Source organism: Lepisosteus platostomus, chromosome 25 (assembly GCF_059453375.1).
Source record: "Lepisosteus platostomus isolate fLepPlt1 chromosome 25, fLepPlt1.hap1, whole genome shotgun sequence".
NCBI lineage: Eukaryota > Metazoa > Chordata > Actinopteri > Semionotiformes > Lepisosteidae > Lepisosteus > Lepisosteus platostomus.
The window spans coordinates 16,068,988-16,086,596 of record NC_142635.1 but is presented as its reverse complement, the minus strand read 5'-3'; the positions used below and the strand labels follow the sequence as shown (position 1 = coordinate 16,086,596).

General features: G+C 44.6%; 3 protein-coding genes across 6 annotated transcripts in view; 2 read left to right on the top strand and 1 right to left on the bottom strand.

Moving 5' to 3' along the window:
* LOC148641234 (alpha-2-macroglobulin-like) overlaps positions 1-5,446 on the bottom strand; it is a 32,218-nt gene extending 26,772 nt beyond the window's left edge. The window contains exons 1-2 of the mRNA XM_088619548.1: positions 5,430-5,446; positions 39-180 (exon numbers count right to left, since the gene is read on the bottom strand). Of these exons, the coding sequence (XP_088475674.1) occupies positions 39-100 (62 nt within the window). The 5' untranslated portion in view covers positions 101-180; positions 5,430-5,446. The remainder of the gene's footprint in view (positions 1-38; positions 181-5,429) is intronic.
* Positions 787-3,766, top strand: LOC148641235 (uncharacterized). The gene is made up of 3 exons (XM_088619557.1): positions 787-1,151; positions 1,844-2,212; positions 2,501-3,766. Exons 1-3 carry the CDS (start codon positions 1,109-1,111, stop codon positions 2,602-2,604), a joined length of 516 nt encoding a protein of 171 aa, XP_088475683.1. The 5' UTR covers positions 787-1,108; the 3' UTR covers positions 2,605-3,766.
* thy1 (Thy-1 cell surface antigen) lies at positions 4,784-17,093 on the top strand. 4 transcript variants are annotated; one of them, XM_088619558.1, is made up of 4 exons: positions 4,784-4,907; positions 13,581-13,638; positions 14,718-15,041; positions 16,519-17,093. In XM_088619558.1, the coding sequence occupies exons 2-4, from the start codon at positions 13,602-13,604 to the stop codon at positions 16,620-16,622; spliced, it is 465 nt and encodes a 154-aa protein (XP_088475684.1). In that variant the 5' UTR covers positions 4,784-4,907; positions 13,581-13,601; the 3' UTR covers positions 16,623-17,093. The 4 variants fall into 4 exon arrangements, with proteins under 4 accessions (XP_088475684.1, XP_088475685.1, XP_088475686.1 ...); XM_088619559.1 differs by having other exon boundaries at positions 4,805-4,907; positions 13,584-13,638; XM_088619560.1 differs by lacking the exon at positions 4,784-4,907 and adding an exon at positions 11,748-11,911 and having other exon boundaries at positions 13,584-13,638.
* The last annotated feature ends 516 nt before the right edge of the window (positions 17,094-17,609 follow it).

Genomic DNA, 17,609 nt, shown 5'->3' with positions numbered 1-17,609 from the left:
AATCTATAGAGCCTGTTGGACAGCAGGAGTGGACTTACGGTGGTGTGGACGCCTGGCAGGTACAGAGCAGTAGGCAGGCCAGTGAAAAGCCCCTCCACATGGTGACAGCAGACTGCAGCGAGGGAGCCAGCAGAGGGAAACAGGCAGATCTCCTGGCAGTGCTGCTCCAGGAGTGACCAGCTGGAATGAGACCACACCACTTATCCAAGAGGCGTTCCTCCCATCCCCCAGTTGCCTTCTGTAACGTCCCGTAAGCCTCCTCCTCCTCAGGTCCAGAGGACCAAGGGCACAGAGGTGATTGACCTGTGTAATCAGATCAATGAGTGGGCAGCGCCCACAGTTGTACAGCAGTGAAGACTCCGGCTGACCAGATTAGCAATTTAGGGGTGTGTGAATTCACAGAGGAAGGCCTGCACACCAAATTAAAAGGAACCCATAGCACACACCATACTGTGAAGACAGAATCAAGGCATGGGCAGGGAAGAGCTCCATATGACCACAACTGTTTTTTTCTTAATAACTAACCACGGACACGTGTCTTCATTTAAGGTCAAGGATCAGATAAATGGCTTTACTTTACCTACCAAAGATTAGGAGGTGATATGCACTTTAATGCGATCTATGTTGGGAGGCAAAGCTGTCCTATAACAACAGTCATCCAAGTTGCCCGGGGCTGGGGAAAGTCTGTTAAGAATTAAAAACATCCATAGCTAACATCCATTTTAAAATTATCCAGGGAGAAATTCAATCATGGACTGAGGTTTTCCTGTTTTGGATTGATGAATAAAAAGCCTTGGGCTTTGAAACCCAGCCAACTTTGTGATGTCAAACACATCCTCTCCTTGGTGGTGCTGCAGCCCTCACCAGCACAGACTCCTCAACGCCCTGTTGCTGCAAAGCCGACCTGAAGCACACTGGGGAGCAGTGAAGGTGCTCGGACCCAGGCAAGCAGGGGGCAGACAAATAAGTCTTAAAAATTGGAGGGGAAGAGGGAAAGACAGAGAAATTCTGGATCACTGCTTGGGACAGACATACTTGTCAAACAAACCCCATTCTGTTGTGGCTCAATCTCTCCTGCTCTTTGCAGAGCAGAGAGGACAAGCAAGCCATGAGGGTGTATCTCTCCGCCACACTGGCCATACTCCAGGTGGGTAAGTATCTGCTGCCTCTTAAGGATTCTTTGTTTCAGCTGATCCGTGCTTTGTGTGAGCTTGATGTGCTTCTCGTTAAATGCTCATTTCTGTTTTCCCCGTTTTGGGAATAGGCTCCCAAGACTGTTGCCTGCCTGCTTCCCACTCTCCTTGTTTGTTCCTCTTCTGCAAAAATGAACGTCTGTCCAAACAGTCTCCTGGGCGAGACTTGTGAAGCAGGAGAATAGAGGTTATTGCAATTCCTACTGTCCTGATGGGGACTGGGGTTGGTTAATGACTAGATCTTCTGAACCTTGACAACATGTATTTTATTTTTTTAAAGAACACTAATTCATAGTTGTGAGGTAGTTTTAGGTTCTGCATTTCTGTTATGATCACTAGATTTAATGGGCTGATTTTAGTATAAAAACCAAGGGTGTCTGAATGCTGCTATCAATGCTTTAGATGCCCTGGAGTCGAACTGTTGAGTTTGTCTTTCATTATCAGTTCTTCTACACAACTGGACATGTTGAACTGTTTCTATAATAAATGTCTATTAAGAAGCACTGATTTCAGCTGGTACACAACATCGCAAACCCAGGCTTCCTCCCAGGACTGGGGCTATGATGTCTCTGATCTGCTATTTAGATGTGTAAATTGAGATGGATGTTGTATGAAATTCCTGGTCTCTCTGTGTGTGTTCTCTTGGTCAGCCGCAGTGCAGTCTTCAGTGGAGGTGAAACACATCCAGAAATTTTCCATCTGCCTCACCAAGGAAGATTACCTGAGGATGGACTGTGTGCCTACATGCAGCTCTGTGCCTTACTTCTGCTCCTTCTTGGAGAACGGGATGCTGATCGGCAGCACGGACCCAGGGAGGTTACCACACCCCAGCTACAAGCTCAGGTCTAACCTCACTGTGGCTGCGGATGGGTCATGTCGCCTCACTGTGACCGAGCAGCTGGGCCTGGCCAACAAGACCTACTTCTGCTCCTTGCAGATAAAGAAGAAGTTGAAGAAGGTGAACAGACACAAAGACGCGCAGAGAAGGACAGGAACCTCAAACATAACTCTGAACAACGGTGAGTATCCTCTGCTCCTGTCTGATCTCAGGCAGACGTATGCTCTGCATTCCAGACACTGTCTCTCTCTCCCTCCCGTGTTTCCATTCCTGTGTGCGACGATTTCCCATTTACACTCCTGCTAGCTTTAATCTTCCAAACAGCACACAGGTTGAACATGATTTTTTTAAATATTAATATTAATTAATTATTTGTTTTTAATATTCCATTCAAAGGGTGCCATTTATCTGATATGCTGACATTGTGGTGATGAATTTGCTCCTGCTCTGATCGCTGTCTCGTACGCAGGGACTCTCCCCCGATGCTCGGGGCCCTCTGCGCCCCACGCGCTCCTCCAGGAGTTGATGCTGCTCGTGCTGCTGTCCACGCATGTGGCAGCTGAGCTCCTGTGAGCCGGATACGCGCTGCCCCTCCGGGCTGGGAAATCAGTCTGCTACCACACTCGGCGGCCATCAGTAAATCTTTCCCTCTTCACGCCTGTACATGCAGGAACAGTCCAGAAATGTGGACCTTGTTTTGTCAGAAAATTCCCAGATTTGTCCATGTGTGCTTCCCTAAATGGACAAACGAACAAACTGTCAAACAGGTTTCCCTTGACCTGAAGTGTGATAGTAGCCTCATGTTCGTGTAAATATTATGACTTAAGAAAGGCAATATCTGAAAAAGTTAAAGTTATGAAAGTATTGGTTGTGGCTTTTAAAGCTCTCCTTTATAGATTTATATGTTGATCCTAGAGAAACTGTTTTAAGGTGCAGATAAACAGACTGTTTTTTCTAGATTAGTATTTGTGTTGCTTTTCCACAATAGCAAGTTTATAGGTTGCAGACTGACGTGTGAAAATGAAATCATAAATGACACTTGCCTAATGGCACTTCTGCTAATTCTAACTTGCTTCAGTTAGAATACCAGAACAAACACAGCTGTTGTGGGCAGCTAGTGTCGAAATCATAGCTGTGTCACCTTGTGGTCATTGCTGTTTATTTGTCAATACTTTTCACAGAATCCACATTCTCCTCAGCCTGCATATATTTAGTCCTTAAACTAGCAGTAGACTTTCAGATAATTGTGCATGATGAAATACTAGGGTTTATTTCAAGTAGGAGATAAGATATGTACTAGACTCAAGAGTGTCACAACCCTTACTAGGAGTAATTGTTTTGGGTTTTTTTTGATAATGGATATAACCATTAAAAGCTTTGGTTTATAAGAATCCTTCCATTTTCAAACCGCTTCTTCCAATTCAGGTTTGCGAGGGAGCTAGTGCCTATTCTCAGCAAGCATGCTGTTGCAAAATGCATGTTGCTATTGCAATTATAAAAGCTTTTAACACATTAATAAAAATAGCTGGACTGATCTTTGAAAGCCTTGCTTGATGTTTCCCACTTCAAGATGTCTCTTTCCTGAATCTCTGATGACTTCTTAAACCATAAGAATCCTTGACAGTGACCAGACTCCTGCATTTAGACACTGAACGCAACACTAGGGGTAGTCAACAGTACCTGCGTGGCACTATGCGAGGGGTGAGATCTAAAACAGGGGCTCAGGGCTAAGTGTCTCTGGGGCAGCAGGTGTTAAACCACAGCAGGCCCTGTTGTCTCTGCAAGTCTCTTTGGACAGGGACATCAACCAAACAACACATTGAGGCCTGTCCTCCGGCCCTTCCCCATGACCTGGAGCTGTGCTGTGTGGCTCCTCACAGTCCCCTGAGTCGGGGCAGGGGATCCCCACGAGAAGACGGGCGCTACAGGAAGTGGCGACTCCACTTCGACCAAGTCTTAGACAAGGCTTTGCAGTCTTTGGACACATGGTTTAAGCAGTTGAAAAACATGTTGATTTATTTGGCTTTTTGAGTACATTTCAACAAATTCCAAGTAGGAATTACAAAAACGTGCTGCTGATTTGGAAACTGCGCTAATAGATGTCAGGCTCATTCAGGAAAACAAACATCAAGTCTGTAAAGTTCGCAGATTTAGATGGTCATATGCTGGTTGAGGAAATCGAAGCACTGAAGCCAGTTCTCCCTTCTTCATACATTGGAAAGCCTTTGAAAATCCAGGAATTCCTTGCTTCGAATCAGGATTTCCAATTTTTTTTTATTGCTCTCTGTATATTTTTGACAATTCAAGACGCAGTGGCAGAGGGGAAAGGAGCTTCTCCAAATTAAAATGGATCAAATCGTATCTAAGGTCAAACACCGTCCAAGATAGACTCAACAGCCTTGCAATATTATCCACAGAATGATGAAGCAAAAAAACTAAATTTCGACACAATTTTGAAAGTTTGCAGAACAGAATGCAAGAAAGATTTCTTTATAATTTTGTTTAAGCACGTTTTATGTCAAATTATAAGATAATAAATATAGATATTGTTTTATTTTTAATACAATGTAATAGCATGTTTTCCTGATACCTAATTTTAAATAAAATGAAGTCCAGGAGGACCCATTAAAACGGTCCAAATCGGGTTCTGCAATTGCTCAGGGCGGCACTGGTCGCCAGCAGGACATTTGCCAGGTGCAGAGCTCGACTCCGCGCGCTATCCTGTGGGGAAATATCGAGGTACCTTTGCAGTTAAAAAAAAACAGGATGGGAGGGACACGGCGCTCTGCCTTCTTGTCTCGGCAAGATCTTCACAACCCGTCCCGCCCCGATCTAAAAACTCTCTTCGACAACGGACACGCCATCGGGATAAGAAGGTAAGATTGGAGACCGTTCCTTCAGCGGAAACCCATTACGATCTGAAATTGCAACTATAACTCAGACATGTTTTAGGGATTATTTTAAAGATATACTGTAGCGGGATAACACAGATAGTACGAGTTTATTCACAGTTTTTTTACGTGCTCAAATTAATTGCTTGACAGCTGCTTAAAATGGAAAGAATTGTGTCTCTAGCATTGGGCAACGCTTGCGAAATAGCGAAATACATATAGTCGATGAAAATGAAGCGGCCGAGACCGAGCAGCAGGGAGGCAGGTCCCCTATAGAAGCCCATACTATGGAAGCCCGTTTCCGCCAGAGAGTAAAAAAAACGCGCTATGGTAAATCAGAACTGCGACTTAGAAACTCAGAATTGCGACTTAGAAACTCAGAATTGCGACTTCGAAATATTTCATTGTCTGTCCTTTCGTTATTGTACCGGATTCGGGTTCCAGGGCTTGTGCCCTCGCCGCCCCCACCCTACTTCCTCACTGTATGGGCTCGAACCCGGGTCTTACCAACGGAGCTACAGAACACTTTCTTCAGCCCCGGCGGCCGGTATCGCTGTCCTGCGCAGGGGAGGGCGGTGCCGTCACCTCACTGCACCCAGATCGTACAACCTGTATGTCGGCCGGTCCTTTACACTGTACAGTATGTCTTGTACGGTGCCCTGATAAAAATCAAATTAATTACACTAATTGATATAGAATCCCATTTCCGCCAGTGAGGCTTCCATAGTACCCGGAGGGAATAGTGGACGGTGGGCTTTTAAAAAAAGTTTTTATTTAAACACCAGAAATACAAAAACGGAGACAGAATATGAAATAAGATACAAAAATAGACGCTTCACGTCCAGAGGAATTCACAATTATAAACGCTGAAACTTATACTTTTTACATATTTCCATTGTATGTCCTTTTTTACTTAGAAAAGAAGGTCTTCTTTAGCTCCGCTGGCAAGACCCGGGTTCGAGCCCATGCAGTAGGGAGGGGGCGGCGACGGCACAAGCCCCTGGAACCCGAATCCGGTACAATAACCAAAGGACAGACAATGAAATACGGGCTATTTCGAAGTCGCAAATGTGGGATATAAAGTCGTAATTCTGAGTTTTTAAGTCGCAATTCTGAGATACTATGTCGCAATTCTGAGATACCGCAGCGCGTTGTTTTTTTTACTCCGTGGCGGAAACGGGCTTCTATACAGGTCGGAACAGGACCACTGGAATTCGGAATGTGAGGCGCGGCGGTAGGTGGGTGAACTCGCTGCAAAGCTGTAAGAAATACGCCCAGAAAACTACATCCGTGCCTTGTGAAATGAACACTTTACTCACGAATACTCGCTCAAACGAGCGATATATACTGTATACACCGGGGTAAAGTTAGCTTGAAGTTCGAAAACGATTTTGGCACGCCTGTAGCGCTTTCACGAAATCTCTTAGAGTTACAAAAACACCTGCTTTGTGTATAAAATACATTGTGGATGATTTCTCAGCCTTTACTTTTTCGTTTTTATGACATTTTTTTGACCAAGCACGAATATGCTTTTGTCCATATCTCCGCAATGGAAGCACAGAACGCCTTCAAACCAAAAGCATTTTAAAGACCACGACTTGTGGATATTTCCACAGCCTTAACATCAATCTATCGGTGAGCTAATTATCTTTTTTTAAACCTCCGGTTTTTCATCGATGCGTAATTACGCACGAACTGGAACCCGGGGGACCGCTGTGTGCACACGTTCACAAAGCGAGAAATACTGTTCAATACGGCTTCATGCGAAAAACCCGTATATGACCATAGGAAGCAGAACAGCGCGGTCTCCAATTACCCAGACTGTAAGCACGGGAATAAAGCTTTGTTTGGTTTCTGAAACCCTTCCTTTACGTCCTGTTTTCATTCAGGTAAGGGTCAACTATATTGAAAATACTACTGACAGCAGGAAGATTAAAATATTCTTTACTCAGCAGCTTATTAAAAACAGCTCCCATGATGTTCAAACCGATTTTTTACACAGAACACTGACACAGCTTTGTGTTCTGAATCTCTTTTTCTCTTGCTTTTATTTAATGTGGCACAATGCACTGGGATAGGGGTATTCTGTTCACAAACCAATAGCATTTAAACCACAGCACCCACAATGCTGCAGGTAAGTGTTTTGCACACTAAGCAGGTCATCTGACTATTCCCAGCTTTGTTTTGGGTTATGGAACCTTTATTTTTTTATGATTTTCTGAAGATAACACTACAGGTGGGATGGGTGGGTTGTCTTCATGGCTCAATAGCATTTCAAATACAGCACCCACACTGCTGAAACCAAGTGTTTTACACACCAGACAGCCCCCAGAACCTTATACAACCTTGCTGTGGCTGTGGCCCCTTTCTTTAATTTTTTATGATTTTCTGAAGATTACACTACAGGTAATACACTGGGACAGATGGGTCGTCTTCATGGCTCAATAGCATTTCAAATACAGCACCCACTCTGCTGAAACCAAGTGTTTTACACACCAGACAGGCCCCCGAACCTCGTACAACCTTGCTGTGGCTGTGGCCCCTTTCTTTATTTTGTAATGATTTTCTGAAGATAGCACTACAGGTAATACACTGGGACAGGTGGGTCGTCTTCATGGCTCAATAGCATTTCAAATACAGCACCCACACTGCTGTACCCAAGTGTTTTACACACCAGACAGGCCCCAGAACCTTATACAACCTTGCTGTGGTTGTGGCCCCTTTCTTTATTTTTTTATGAGTTTTTCAATATGGCACCATTAGACAGGCGGTACATGGGGATAGTACATCGTGCTCTTCACGAGTCAATAGCTCTTCAAGCACAACAGCCACAGTGCTGCAACCAGGTGTTTTACACACCAGACAGCTCCCCTAACCTTATACAACCTCGCTTTGAGTTGTTTAACATTTCTTTCAAATCACTTGGGTTCATCAATCATTTGATCATTTTTCAGCGTGGAATAAACCTATTACTTGTTCCTTGGAGATTACCATCTGCTGATAAGATATGATCGCTATATTGACCATATACAATTTCTTGCATAAGGAATTCATATTTTGCATACACCGATCCCCCCGGAGTCCCAAGTGATTCTGGTTTTGGAAAGCTAAAGGACAATGAGCTTCACGATACCAGGGGGACAGTGGGTGGTCAAGTCTCCCCTAAACAATGGATCTTGTCAGATTATGATGTCAGTGCATTTAATAAATGTTGTTGAACTCTCTTTAGCCCAAATACAGAGGAGCCCAGACCCAGAATGTTACACATACTGACAGAGAGTGATCTCATTATGTGTGTTTGGATTTTAACAACTATTTTTATTGTTTGCTAGAACCAAAACAATCTATGTTAGACATTTTCATCTTCAGCCAAAAATACAAACCTGTGTACGTAGTGTGGTGCAGATTCTTGTCCCATCCTGCTCTTGGTCCAGGTTGGAGGGTTGCACCGATTCTGAATCTTGTAAGCTGGTATGGATGGGTTTGGGGGTGTTGATACCAGAGTGGTCCCGGAGGGGGATTCAGGTGTCTCGGGGGCATTCTTGTTTTTCTATGAGTTCAGGTTGATTCTGTTGGTTCTGTCATGAATCTCCCTCACGCAGGCAAGCGCTCCCGCATTCCCTCGAGCTCTCCCCATACCAAACGTGCACATGTCAATCAGTCCTCTACTTAAACCCTCATCTGTCCCCCGGTCATTGCTCACGATTGAGATTCTCTCCCGGAGCTTACCTACTAACTACGCCTTTGCCTTACTATGACTTCTCCCCTGGACCTCGACCCCGCTTTTCCGACAACTGCTTTAGCCACTCGATTTTGTACCTTCGCCTGTTTTACGCTTTCTCGGATCCTGACCCCAGCCTGTCTCTTCATTTACGCCTCTGCCTACCGACGCAACTTCTACGCCTTCCCGGACTCCGACCCCTGCCAGTCCCTCGACTACGCCTTCGCCTGTCGATTCTGTGCCTACGCCTGTACTACGCCTTCCCGGACTCGGGCCCCTGCCTGTTTACTCCGACTACGCCTGCGTCTCGCGCCAACCCTACCAAGGGCACCGCATTGGATCCCTATCCTCAGCAGTCAGCCCCTGCGTGACAGGTTCTGAGTGTCTTGGTTACATCCGTTTGTGTGTATAGATGAAAAAACTATTGAAGAGCACCCCCACACCCCCCACCCGTCTCGGTGGAAGTTGCCATGTTCAAAAAATCCTAAAAAGATAATTAAAGTTGCACACAACAAAGCATGACTGTGAAAGGTCAGGAGGCCTGCCTAGTGAGCACAACACTTGATTACAGTCAAAAAAACAATTAAAAAATAAATAAATGTTCCACAACTCAAAGCGAGGTTGTATAAGGTTAGGGGAAATGTCTGGTGTAAAACACCTGGTTGCAGCACTGTGGCTGTTGTGCTTGAAGAGCTATTGACTCATGAATAGCACCCCCCAATCCCCATGTACCGCCTGTCTAATGGTGCCATATTGAAAAACTAAAATTCTTATTAAAAAAATAAAGAAAGGGGCCACAACCACAGGAAGGTTGTATAAGGTTCTGGGGGCTGTCTGGTGTGTAAAACACTTGGTTTCAGCAGTGTGGGTGCTGTATTTGAAATGCTATTGAGCCATGAAGACGACCCACCTATCCCAGTGTATTACCTGTAGTGTTATCTTCAAAAAATCATAAAAAATTAAAGAAAGGGGCCACAGCCACAGCAAGGTTGTACGAGGTTCGGGGGCCTGTCTGGTGTGTAAAACACTTGGGTACAGCAGTGTGGGTGCTGTATTTGAAATGCTATTGAGCCATGAAGATGACCCACCTATCCCAGTGTATTACCTGTAGTGTTATCTTCAGAAAATCCTAAAAAATATAAAGAAAGGTTCCACAACCCAAAACAAAGCTGGGAAAAGTCAGAGGACCTGCTTAGTGTGCAAAACACTTGCAGCATTGTGGGTGCTGTGGTTTAAATGCTATTGGTTTGTGAACAGAATACCCCTATCCCAGTGCATTGTGCCATATTAAATAAAAGCATGAGAAAAAGAGATTCAGAACACAAAGCTGTGTCAGTGTTCTGTGTAAAAAATCGGTTTGAACATCATGGGAGCTGTTTTTAATAAGCTGCTGAGTAAAGAATATTTTAATCTTCCTGCTGTCAGTAGTATTTTCAATATAGTTGACCCTTACCTGAATGAAAACAGGGCGTTAAGGAAGGGTTTCAGAAATCAAACAAAGCTTTATTCCCGTGCTTACAGTCTGGGTAATTGGAGACCGCGCTATTCTGCTTCCTATGGTCATATACGGGTTTTTCGCACGAAGCCGTATTGAACAGTATTTCTCGCTTTGTGAACGTGTGCACACAGCGGTCCCCCGGGTTCCAGTTCGTGCGTAATTACGCATCGATGAAAAACCGGAGGTTTAAAAAAAGATAATTAGCTCACTGATAGTTTGATGTAAAGAGTGTGGAAATATCCACAAGTCGTGGTCTTTAAAATGCATTTGGTTTGACGGCGTTCTGTGCTTCCATTGCGAAGATATGGACAAAAGAATATTCGTGCTTGGTCAAAAAAATGTCATAAAAACGAAAAAGTAAAGGCTGAGAAAGCATCCACAATGTATTTTATACACAAAACAAGCATTCTCGCAATTCTAAGAGGTTTCGTGAAAGCGCTACAGGCGTGCCAAAATCGTTTTCGAACTTCGAGCTAACTTTACCCCGGTCTGTATACTCACCATTTTGTACACGTTAACGTACCCTGCTAATATGAGATCCAAGCTCATATTTCCGTAGAATTCATGTACAGTAGCTGCAGTGTAGCTAGTTCTTGTCTTCTTTAATGTTTCACTCCTCTTTGCTGTTGTCTTAACGACAATTGTAAGAGTATTCTAATAGTAGTGGCGTATATACCGTTATACAATTATGATGGATGTTGTATTTTGTATGCATAATTTGTAAAAACGTTTAATTTTGATTAATTTTGATGAGCTCTATGATTGCACATTCAAATATCAATAGGCAGCTCGATGCTCTGTCTCTTACAGATATGGGTTTTATCCCTTGACAACACACGATTATGAACTTATATATTATTAGTTTTGTTTAGTAATAAACCTTGGTTTAGTTCGTCATTTTTATTCTGTGTACTATAGAGACCAGGTGATTTTCTTCTCCTAACTGCTTCATAGTGCATTTAAACACAACAGAGAGACTATTTTATATATATATATTAATAGGAAATTCGTGTGTGTCTTGAGGTTTTGTCTACGAGCACTAATTATGTAACCAGTCTTGCTAGTATTGAGGGTTTGAGTGTAGATTCGAAGCGAAATGGTTTTGTCTTTATCGTTTTTAGTTGCCTTCACTCCGATCTACCTCCACTGCAGACAGCTCATACCCTACAGCACTGCACTTACTAGGCTCCCCGTTAGGAGAGGCTGGGGCGTTTCCCCGCGGGGCTGAAATGGCCAAGTGGCTTCGTATTCTTAACCACGAGAAAACTGGTGTCATTAGAAGGATGGTGTTTTTAACACATTGACACAGAACATTCCAGTTCTTCAATTTTTACTTGTTTTCCCCAGAGAGGGAATTGCTTTACTACACACGGTTAACTTTCGTAACACTTTCGTAACTTGCCTGTTTTTCGCTGGACTTAAAAACTTGTGACTACTGCTCATCATCTGACTCTGTTCGGGAGTCACTGGGACAATTCTACGGAAGTCCTGCGCAGAATGGGGAATCAGGGATGATAAACGGATCGTTCTAAAGGCGAGGCAGCGATTTGTAAACTGACATCCCTTTAATAAAGGCGGAAGTGTGACTGACCGATCAGCATTACAGGTTTCAGACGTGTCTTCAAAGTGAGCAGACGGTGGAATTCGTCTTTCCCAAATCCGTTCACCCGTCTCTAAGCGCGGGGGAACCAGAGCCTGGCAAGCAACAGGCGCAAAGCAGGGTACACCGTAGACGGGACAAGAAGCTCCGTGAATCTGGCCCCCCTACCAGTAGGTTTGTCCGTTTGTGCCTTTAGTGCTGCGTTTGTGCCGGTTTGTGCTGTTGAAAGTAACTTCCCAGCTGCTTTCGTTCCCGGAATATAGCGGCTTCTTTTTCGGCTGAACGCGTGATCGTGTACGGCGACTCTGCCCCCAGGTGACCCTGTCCATTGAGCTCAAGCGCCTTGTTACTGGTGCGATGATCACAATGTCCGCAATTTTGTTTCTGTTTGCCCGGGCGGGGGGCGGCGGTTGATTTCGCATTTAATACCAGTACCTTCTGGGCGTTTAAAAAATCCAATTTGTCGCCGATATCATCCTGTAACGCGACGGCTTCGGCGAGGATGGAGGCAGGAATCCAGGCTCTTGTTCACTGAGAACACGGCGCTTTATGAATCGATCAATCTTCCGGCACAGCAACGGCAACAGAGGGGAGACGGTTACGGTACCACACACTGGGGTCTATTCGGGTACAGTTACACAGGGTGTAATTGGGTACATGTATAAAAGGGGTGCAAAACCAGGGAAACTACATGATCTCGCCACTGTGTACACCTGTTCCACAATTGGTCAGCGGCTCTCCTAGTCCCTGTCCTGCCCAGCCGGGCGCTCTTCGGCCGCAACGCCAGGCGAGGGCGCTACAATACCCTATTCAGAAGAGTTGCGGGTGTAGCTTAATGTTCACTTAAAAAGTGAGCAAACAATTGCATGTTCTCACAAAGAGGCTTTAACTAGCACGTCTAGGATGTTTCATAAGGGGCACTATGTACAAAGTTGACCCAGGTAGTTCATAACACATCAGCAAAACAACATTGGAAACTCTACCGTCGAACACGTGCAGACTGCAGCAATATTGTAAAAGTATTTTTATTTTCACATAACAGAAGTGAACATATGGTCAAGTTCTTTTTAAAAAAACTGTCGTATGAGTTCTTATGCGCAAACATGAAATTATTAGCTAAAAGTCTTTTTATTTTTGTGCACCCTGACCTCTTAAAGTACCATTTCCAGCAGCCATATCACCCTGTAACTCACAACTAGCAGCCCCACTGGAGCTCAGCAGGTGTGAGCCTGGCCAGTACCTGGATGGGAGACCTCCTGGGAAAAACTAAGGTTGCTGCTGGAAGAGGTGTTATTGGGGCCAGCAGGGGGCGCTCACCCTGTGGTCCTTGTGGGTCCTAATGCCCCAGTATAGCGACGGGGACACTATACTGTAAACAGGCACCGTCCTTCAGATGAGATGTAAAACCGAGGTCCTGACTCTCTGTGGTCATTAAAAATCCCAGGGCATTTCATGAAAAGAGTAGGGGTGACCCCTATGGGAAATTGGTGTCCTGGCCAATTTCCCATTGGCCCTTACCAATCATGGCCTCCTAATAATCCCCATCTATGAATTGGCTTCATTACTCTGCTCTCCTCCTCTATAGTATATGAAAGTACATATACTATAACTATAGTATTCTCATTCCAGAAAATGTTGCGTTTCTTTTTTCCATAAATATGTACGTTTTGCCCAGAAGAGATTTCTGATTCATGTGTGATGTGGTGATATTGGAACAGATGGGTTTCAGTGATCTTGTCATTCTCTTTGTCCCATCTGCTTCTCTGCTGGAGGCCATTGATGGAGTGAGAAATGTCTACATGTTCAAGTCTATTCACTGACATTTCCTTTCTGGCTCAGCAGCTGATCAGAGCTACCAGGATGTATCTCTCTCCCACGCTGATCCTCCTTTTTTCCGGTAAGAAACTTGGCTTCTGCCCCAATCTGTCACAAACTCTTCCCCCTGTCATGCTGTTCCATGGGTGCCCTGCAGGGGGCACTCTGTTACCTGTGTGTGAAAGTCTTCTAGCAAACATTGCTCTTAAAAGGGGTATTTCAAGGGTGAAGCCCATATCCGACCAGGGGGAAGCCTGTGAGTGTCGCTCTGGTTCCACAGCGCTCTTCAGGTCAGTACTGCGGTACCAGTTTCCCTAGTACACTGCTTCTACTTCCTACTGTACAGTATTTAGTACCACCATCTACACAGTCTCATTGTGTTTATCTTATGTATTTTTTTATTGTTGTTGTCTTTCTGTAGAACACTTTGAGAAGCCACCTTTAAAGGTGCTATATACAATAAAGTTTATTATTATTATTATTATTATTATTATTATTATTATTATTATTATTATTATTATTATTATTATTATGAATCAGTTGTGTAATAATAAATTACATCTGTGCTAATGTAGTCAGTTTCCGGACTGAACAAAGAGCAAAATGTGGGAAACTGAACCTGTTGTGGTTGAGCATCTTATTGACCCGAGGAGCTGATTCGTGTGCTGGCCAAAGGACCACACAGAGACTCAGTCTGTCAGCTGTGCCTCTGTATTATAGCTCCTGCTCCTTTGGCTGTCACAGTGACAGATTAGCACCTGCTGGATACAGAATATTTCAGTGCTGCAGCCTGCAGTTAAGGATTGTGCATTCTCAGAACCTGAAAGGGAATTATCCTGTCAAACATCTGTTCTATTTTTCAAATTATGCCAGCCAGGAAGAACCCAGTGCTGAGACTGTGACCCAAGTTTGTAAATTGTAAATTTGTAAATGCAGATTTCATGGATTTAATGGAACAGAAAAGTATTTGCATTGTGGAGGCAGCCCCTCCCTTCAGGTCTGGGGCTGTGTCTTGTCAAGATCATAAATCCTGACAAACAGGCTCATCTGAACAATGGCTTTCCTCCACAATAAAATGTGTATTTAGTTAAAATCCATGCCACAAGGTTTGGGGAAATCAGGAGCTCGAGCCGGTGTTTACCATGTCTGTGTCCTTTGCAGTGGTATCTCTGGCGCAGAAAGTGACAGAACTGTACCCCTGCCTGACCAAGGAGAACAACCTGAGGATGGACTGTAAGTATGAGGTCTCCAGCCCCTCCCCCAACCCGGTCTGCAACTTCACGCAGGACAGCAAGCTGATGGGCAGCACCGACCCCAGCGCTCAACCCGACAGCACCTTCAAGAACCGGGTCAACGTCAGTCTGACAGGAAGCAGCATGTGCCGCCTCTATCTCACAGGCCTGTCTGATGACAAGGCCTACAACTACATCTGCATGATCAGCCAGAGCGGCAAGTCCACCAATATGAGCAGGACCGTGGGAAAGAGTGAGTCTCACCTCGTTGTTCTGTCCACTAAATGCAGGATATTCACCCCTCCATCACTGCAGACAGGCCTTGACTACACCAATACCAATACACTTTATCATTAATAAACCCACTTGCACCATCACCAATCCATCCACCCTTGTGAGTCTGCAAAGCAATGTACTTTGCTCATCTTGCAGATCATCTTTTCATGTAATGGATTACTGGATTAATTCAATATTGTGTACTTTCTAACATTATTACTGCCCGGCAGCTTCCTGCTTAAAAGTAAATCATAGACCTAAACCATTTCCTCCTTTCCTGCAGCAACATACAAACATGACAGTTTAGCAGCCATCTGGCAGAGGGTGTGCATTATGTTGTCAAAGTTCTGCTGATTAGATCCTCAGTTTGCTCTGATGCAGGAGCTTCTCAGTCAGATTTCAGGTACGAAACCCAGAGCCAGGACTAGCTCAGTGATGCTGGGATGGGCTAGCATCTGCTGACACTTCCTGCTTCTCTTAGCAGAGTGAAATTTCTTGCAGTCCTACTTTTTCACCTGGACTCCAGCAGGCTAATTCCTGCTCTCCACTAACTCTGGAACACTTGGAAAAGAACGTGTGAGATTCAATACAGGCTGCTCACACCCAGTGTCATGCTGAAGTGATGCCCCAAATTATAGTGCTTCCTGTGATGAGGTACAAGAACATAAGAATGAAGTTGAGATCAGACTACTTTTGTCCCTTCTGCTTATGTGGATGCTTAGTAGCTCATCACATCTAGAGTTGCTGTCAGGATGAGGCTGATAGGGTGAATGGATCCTGTGCAGGACTCAGGAGACAGAGAAAAACACTAAGCCGAATCACCAAGCAAAAACGAATACCAGGAAATAAGTGAGTAGGTCAGAACACGGAGAGACAACGAGGAAGCAACAATCCAAATCACACGGCGAAGTCGAAAACGAGGAGCAGGCTAGGAGATCGAATACCGAAGTTTAAGCAAGAGAATAAGGCGCACTTGGGAGCTCGATGAGTATCCGCAATAGTGAGCGGGGAAGTGAGAAAAGAGGAGAGCTAAAATAGTGAGGGGAGTAAACGGTGAAAGGTGTATTATTTGCGGCATGAGCGTTTGTTGAAGGGTGTGCGCGTGGGAATGCAAGTAGGACAGAGACGCGAGTGGAATGCGTATCAGTTGCATTCAGGCATTACTGTACAAATCCCAGAGAGCTTCAAAACTGTCAGACATCCACTTCTCTTTGTGCAGCATCTGTTTTCTCTCTTTACAAACCGCTTCCCAGTGAGGTAGGGCACAGTGCCTTGTAAAGAGAATAGCCGGCCAGCAGAGAGGTGCTGAGGGGTCAAGCCGTCTCAGAGTGGGGGGGTCTGACGTGTGAACGGAGCTGTGTTGGGGTAAAGGGTGGCACCTCGAAGCAAGCTGAGATGACTCTGTAAGAAAGCCGATCTAGTGTAAAAGATTCTCTCTCTCTCTCTCTTTCTAGGGGATCTCCAAACCTGCTCTGCTATCAGTGTGCTGTTCCAGGCTGTGCCTACAATGCTGCTGTGTGTGATGTCATTTCCTCTGCTGCTTGAACTCTCTGTCTGAACACCACAAGACAGTGGGCACTGAGCTGTGGGATCTATTACACAAACATTTCTAGCCTTGTGAACTAAGTCATCAGTGGGTCAATTCCTTCTAGATTTAAGCAAACATTAGTATAACCAGTATTTTGTGTGAACATTTTTCATTTATAATAAGAATATAGATATCTTATTGGGATGGGCAGACATTTTCAGCCTTTCTTTGGGGACTTACATTAATCAAGCCAAAGACTGTGGAGCGGAGATGTGGGTGGGTCTTCATAATGTAAGAACTTATGGGAAGAGGGATGAGACTGTGTGTGTTATGACAGGAAGAATCATGTAAAATATTTTCTTGTTAAACCTAAGTTCTTGAGTGTTTCTTATTCTTTGTATGAGTTCCTGAAAATGTAGTGCGGGTAATATTGTCTTCAGTACTGTAATATCCCCATTCACCTTGCTCCTTCAGTAAATTCTGACTGATGCTTTCAGAATACCCGGTGTCCTTTTAATGTGTGTATAGATATAGGGGAGGGGGTATTTATGTGCAAGGAGGGGTTATTTAAACTACTTTTTAAAAGCCACAGTAACGTCAATTACACCTTAAGCACATAATCCATCCATTTTCTAACTGCTTTATCTAGTACATGATAGCAGAGGAGCTGGTATCTAACCTGGGAAGCAACTGGCAGAAGGCAAGATACACAGTGGTTTGGACGTCTGTTGCTACAAGGTTGCTGCCGGAAGAGGTGTTAGTGGGGCCAGCAGGGAGCGCTCACCTTGCTGTCCATGTGGGTCCTAATGCCCCAGAATAGTGACGGGGACACTATACTGTAAACAGGCGCCGTCCTTCGGATGAGACGTAAAACCGAGGTTCTGACTCTATGTGGTCATTAAAAATCCCAGCGCGTTTCTCGAAAAGAGTAGGGTTGTAACCCCGGCGTCCTGGCCAAATTTCCCATTGGCCCTTACCAATCATGGCCTCCTAATAATCCTCATCTCTGAATTGGCT

Coding starts and splice junctions, on each gene's coding strand:
- LOC148641235 (XM_088619557.1), top strand. CDS start 1,109: ATGAGGGTGTATCTCTCCGCCACACTGGCCATACTCCAGGTGG. Junction 1,152..1,843: donor ACTGGCCATACTCCAGGTGG/GTAAGTATCTGC, acceptor TCTCTTGGTCAG/CCGCAGTGCAGTCTTCAGTG. Junction 2,213..2,500: donor AAACATAACTCTGAACAACG/GTGAGTATCCTC, acceptor TCTCGTACGCAG/GGACTCTCCCCCGATGCTCG.
- thy1 (XM_088619558.1), top strand. CDS start 13,602: ATGTATCTCTCTCCCACGCTGATCCTCCTTTTTTCCG. Junction 13,639..14,717: donor GCTGATCCTCCTTTTTTCCG/GTAAGAAACTTG, acceptor TGTCCTTTGCAG/TGGTATCTCTGGCGCAGAAA. Junction 15,042..16,518: donor GAGCAGGACCGTGGGAAAGA/GTGAGTCTCACC, acceptor CTCTCTTTCTAG/GGGATCTCCAAACCTGCTCT.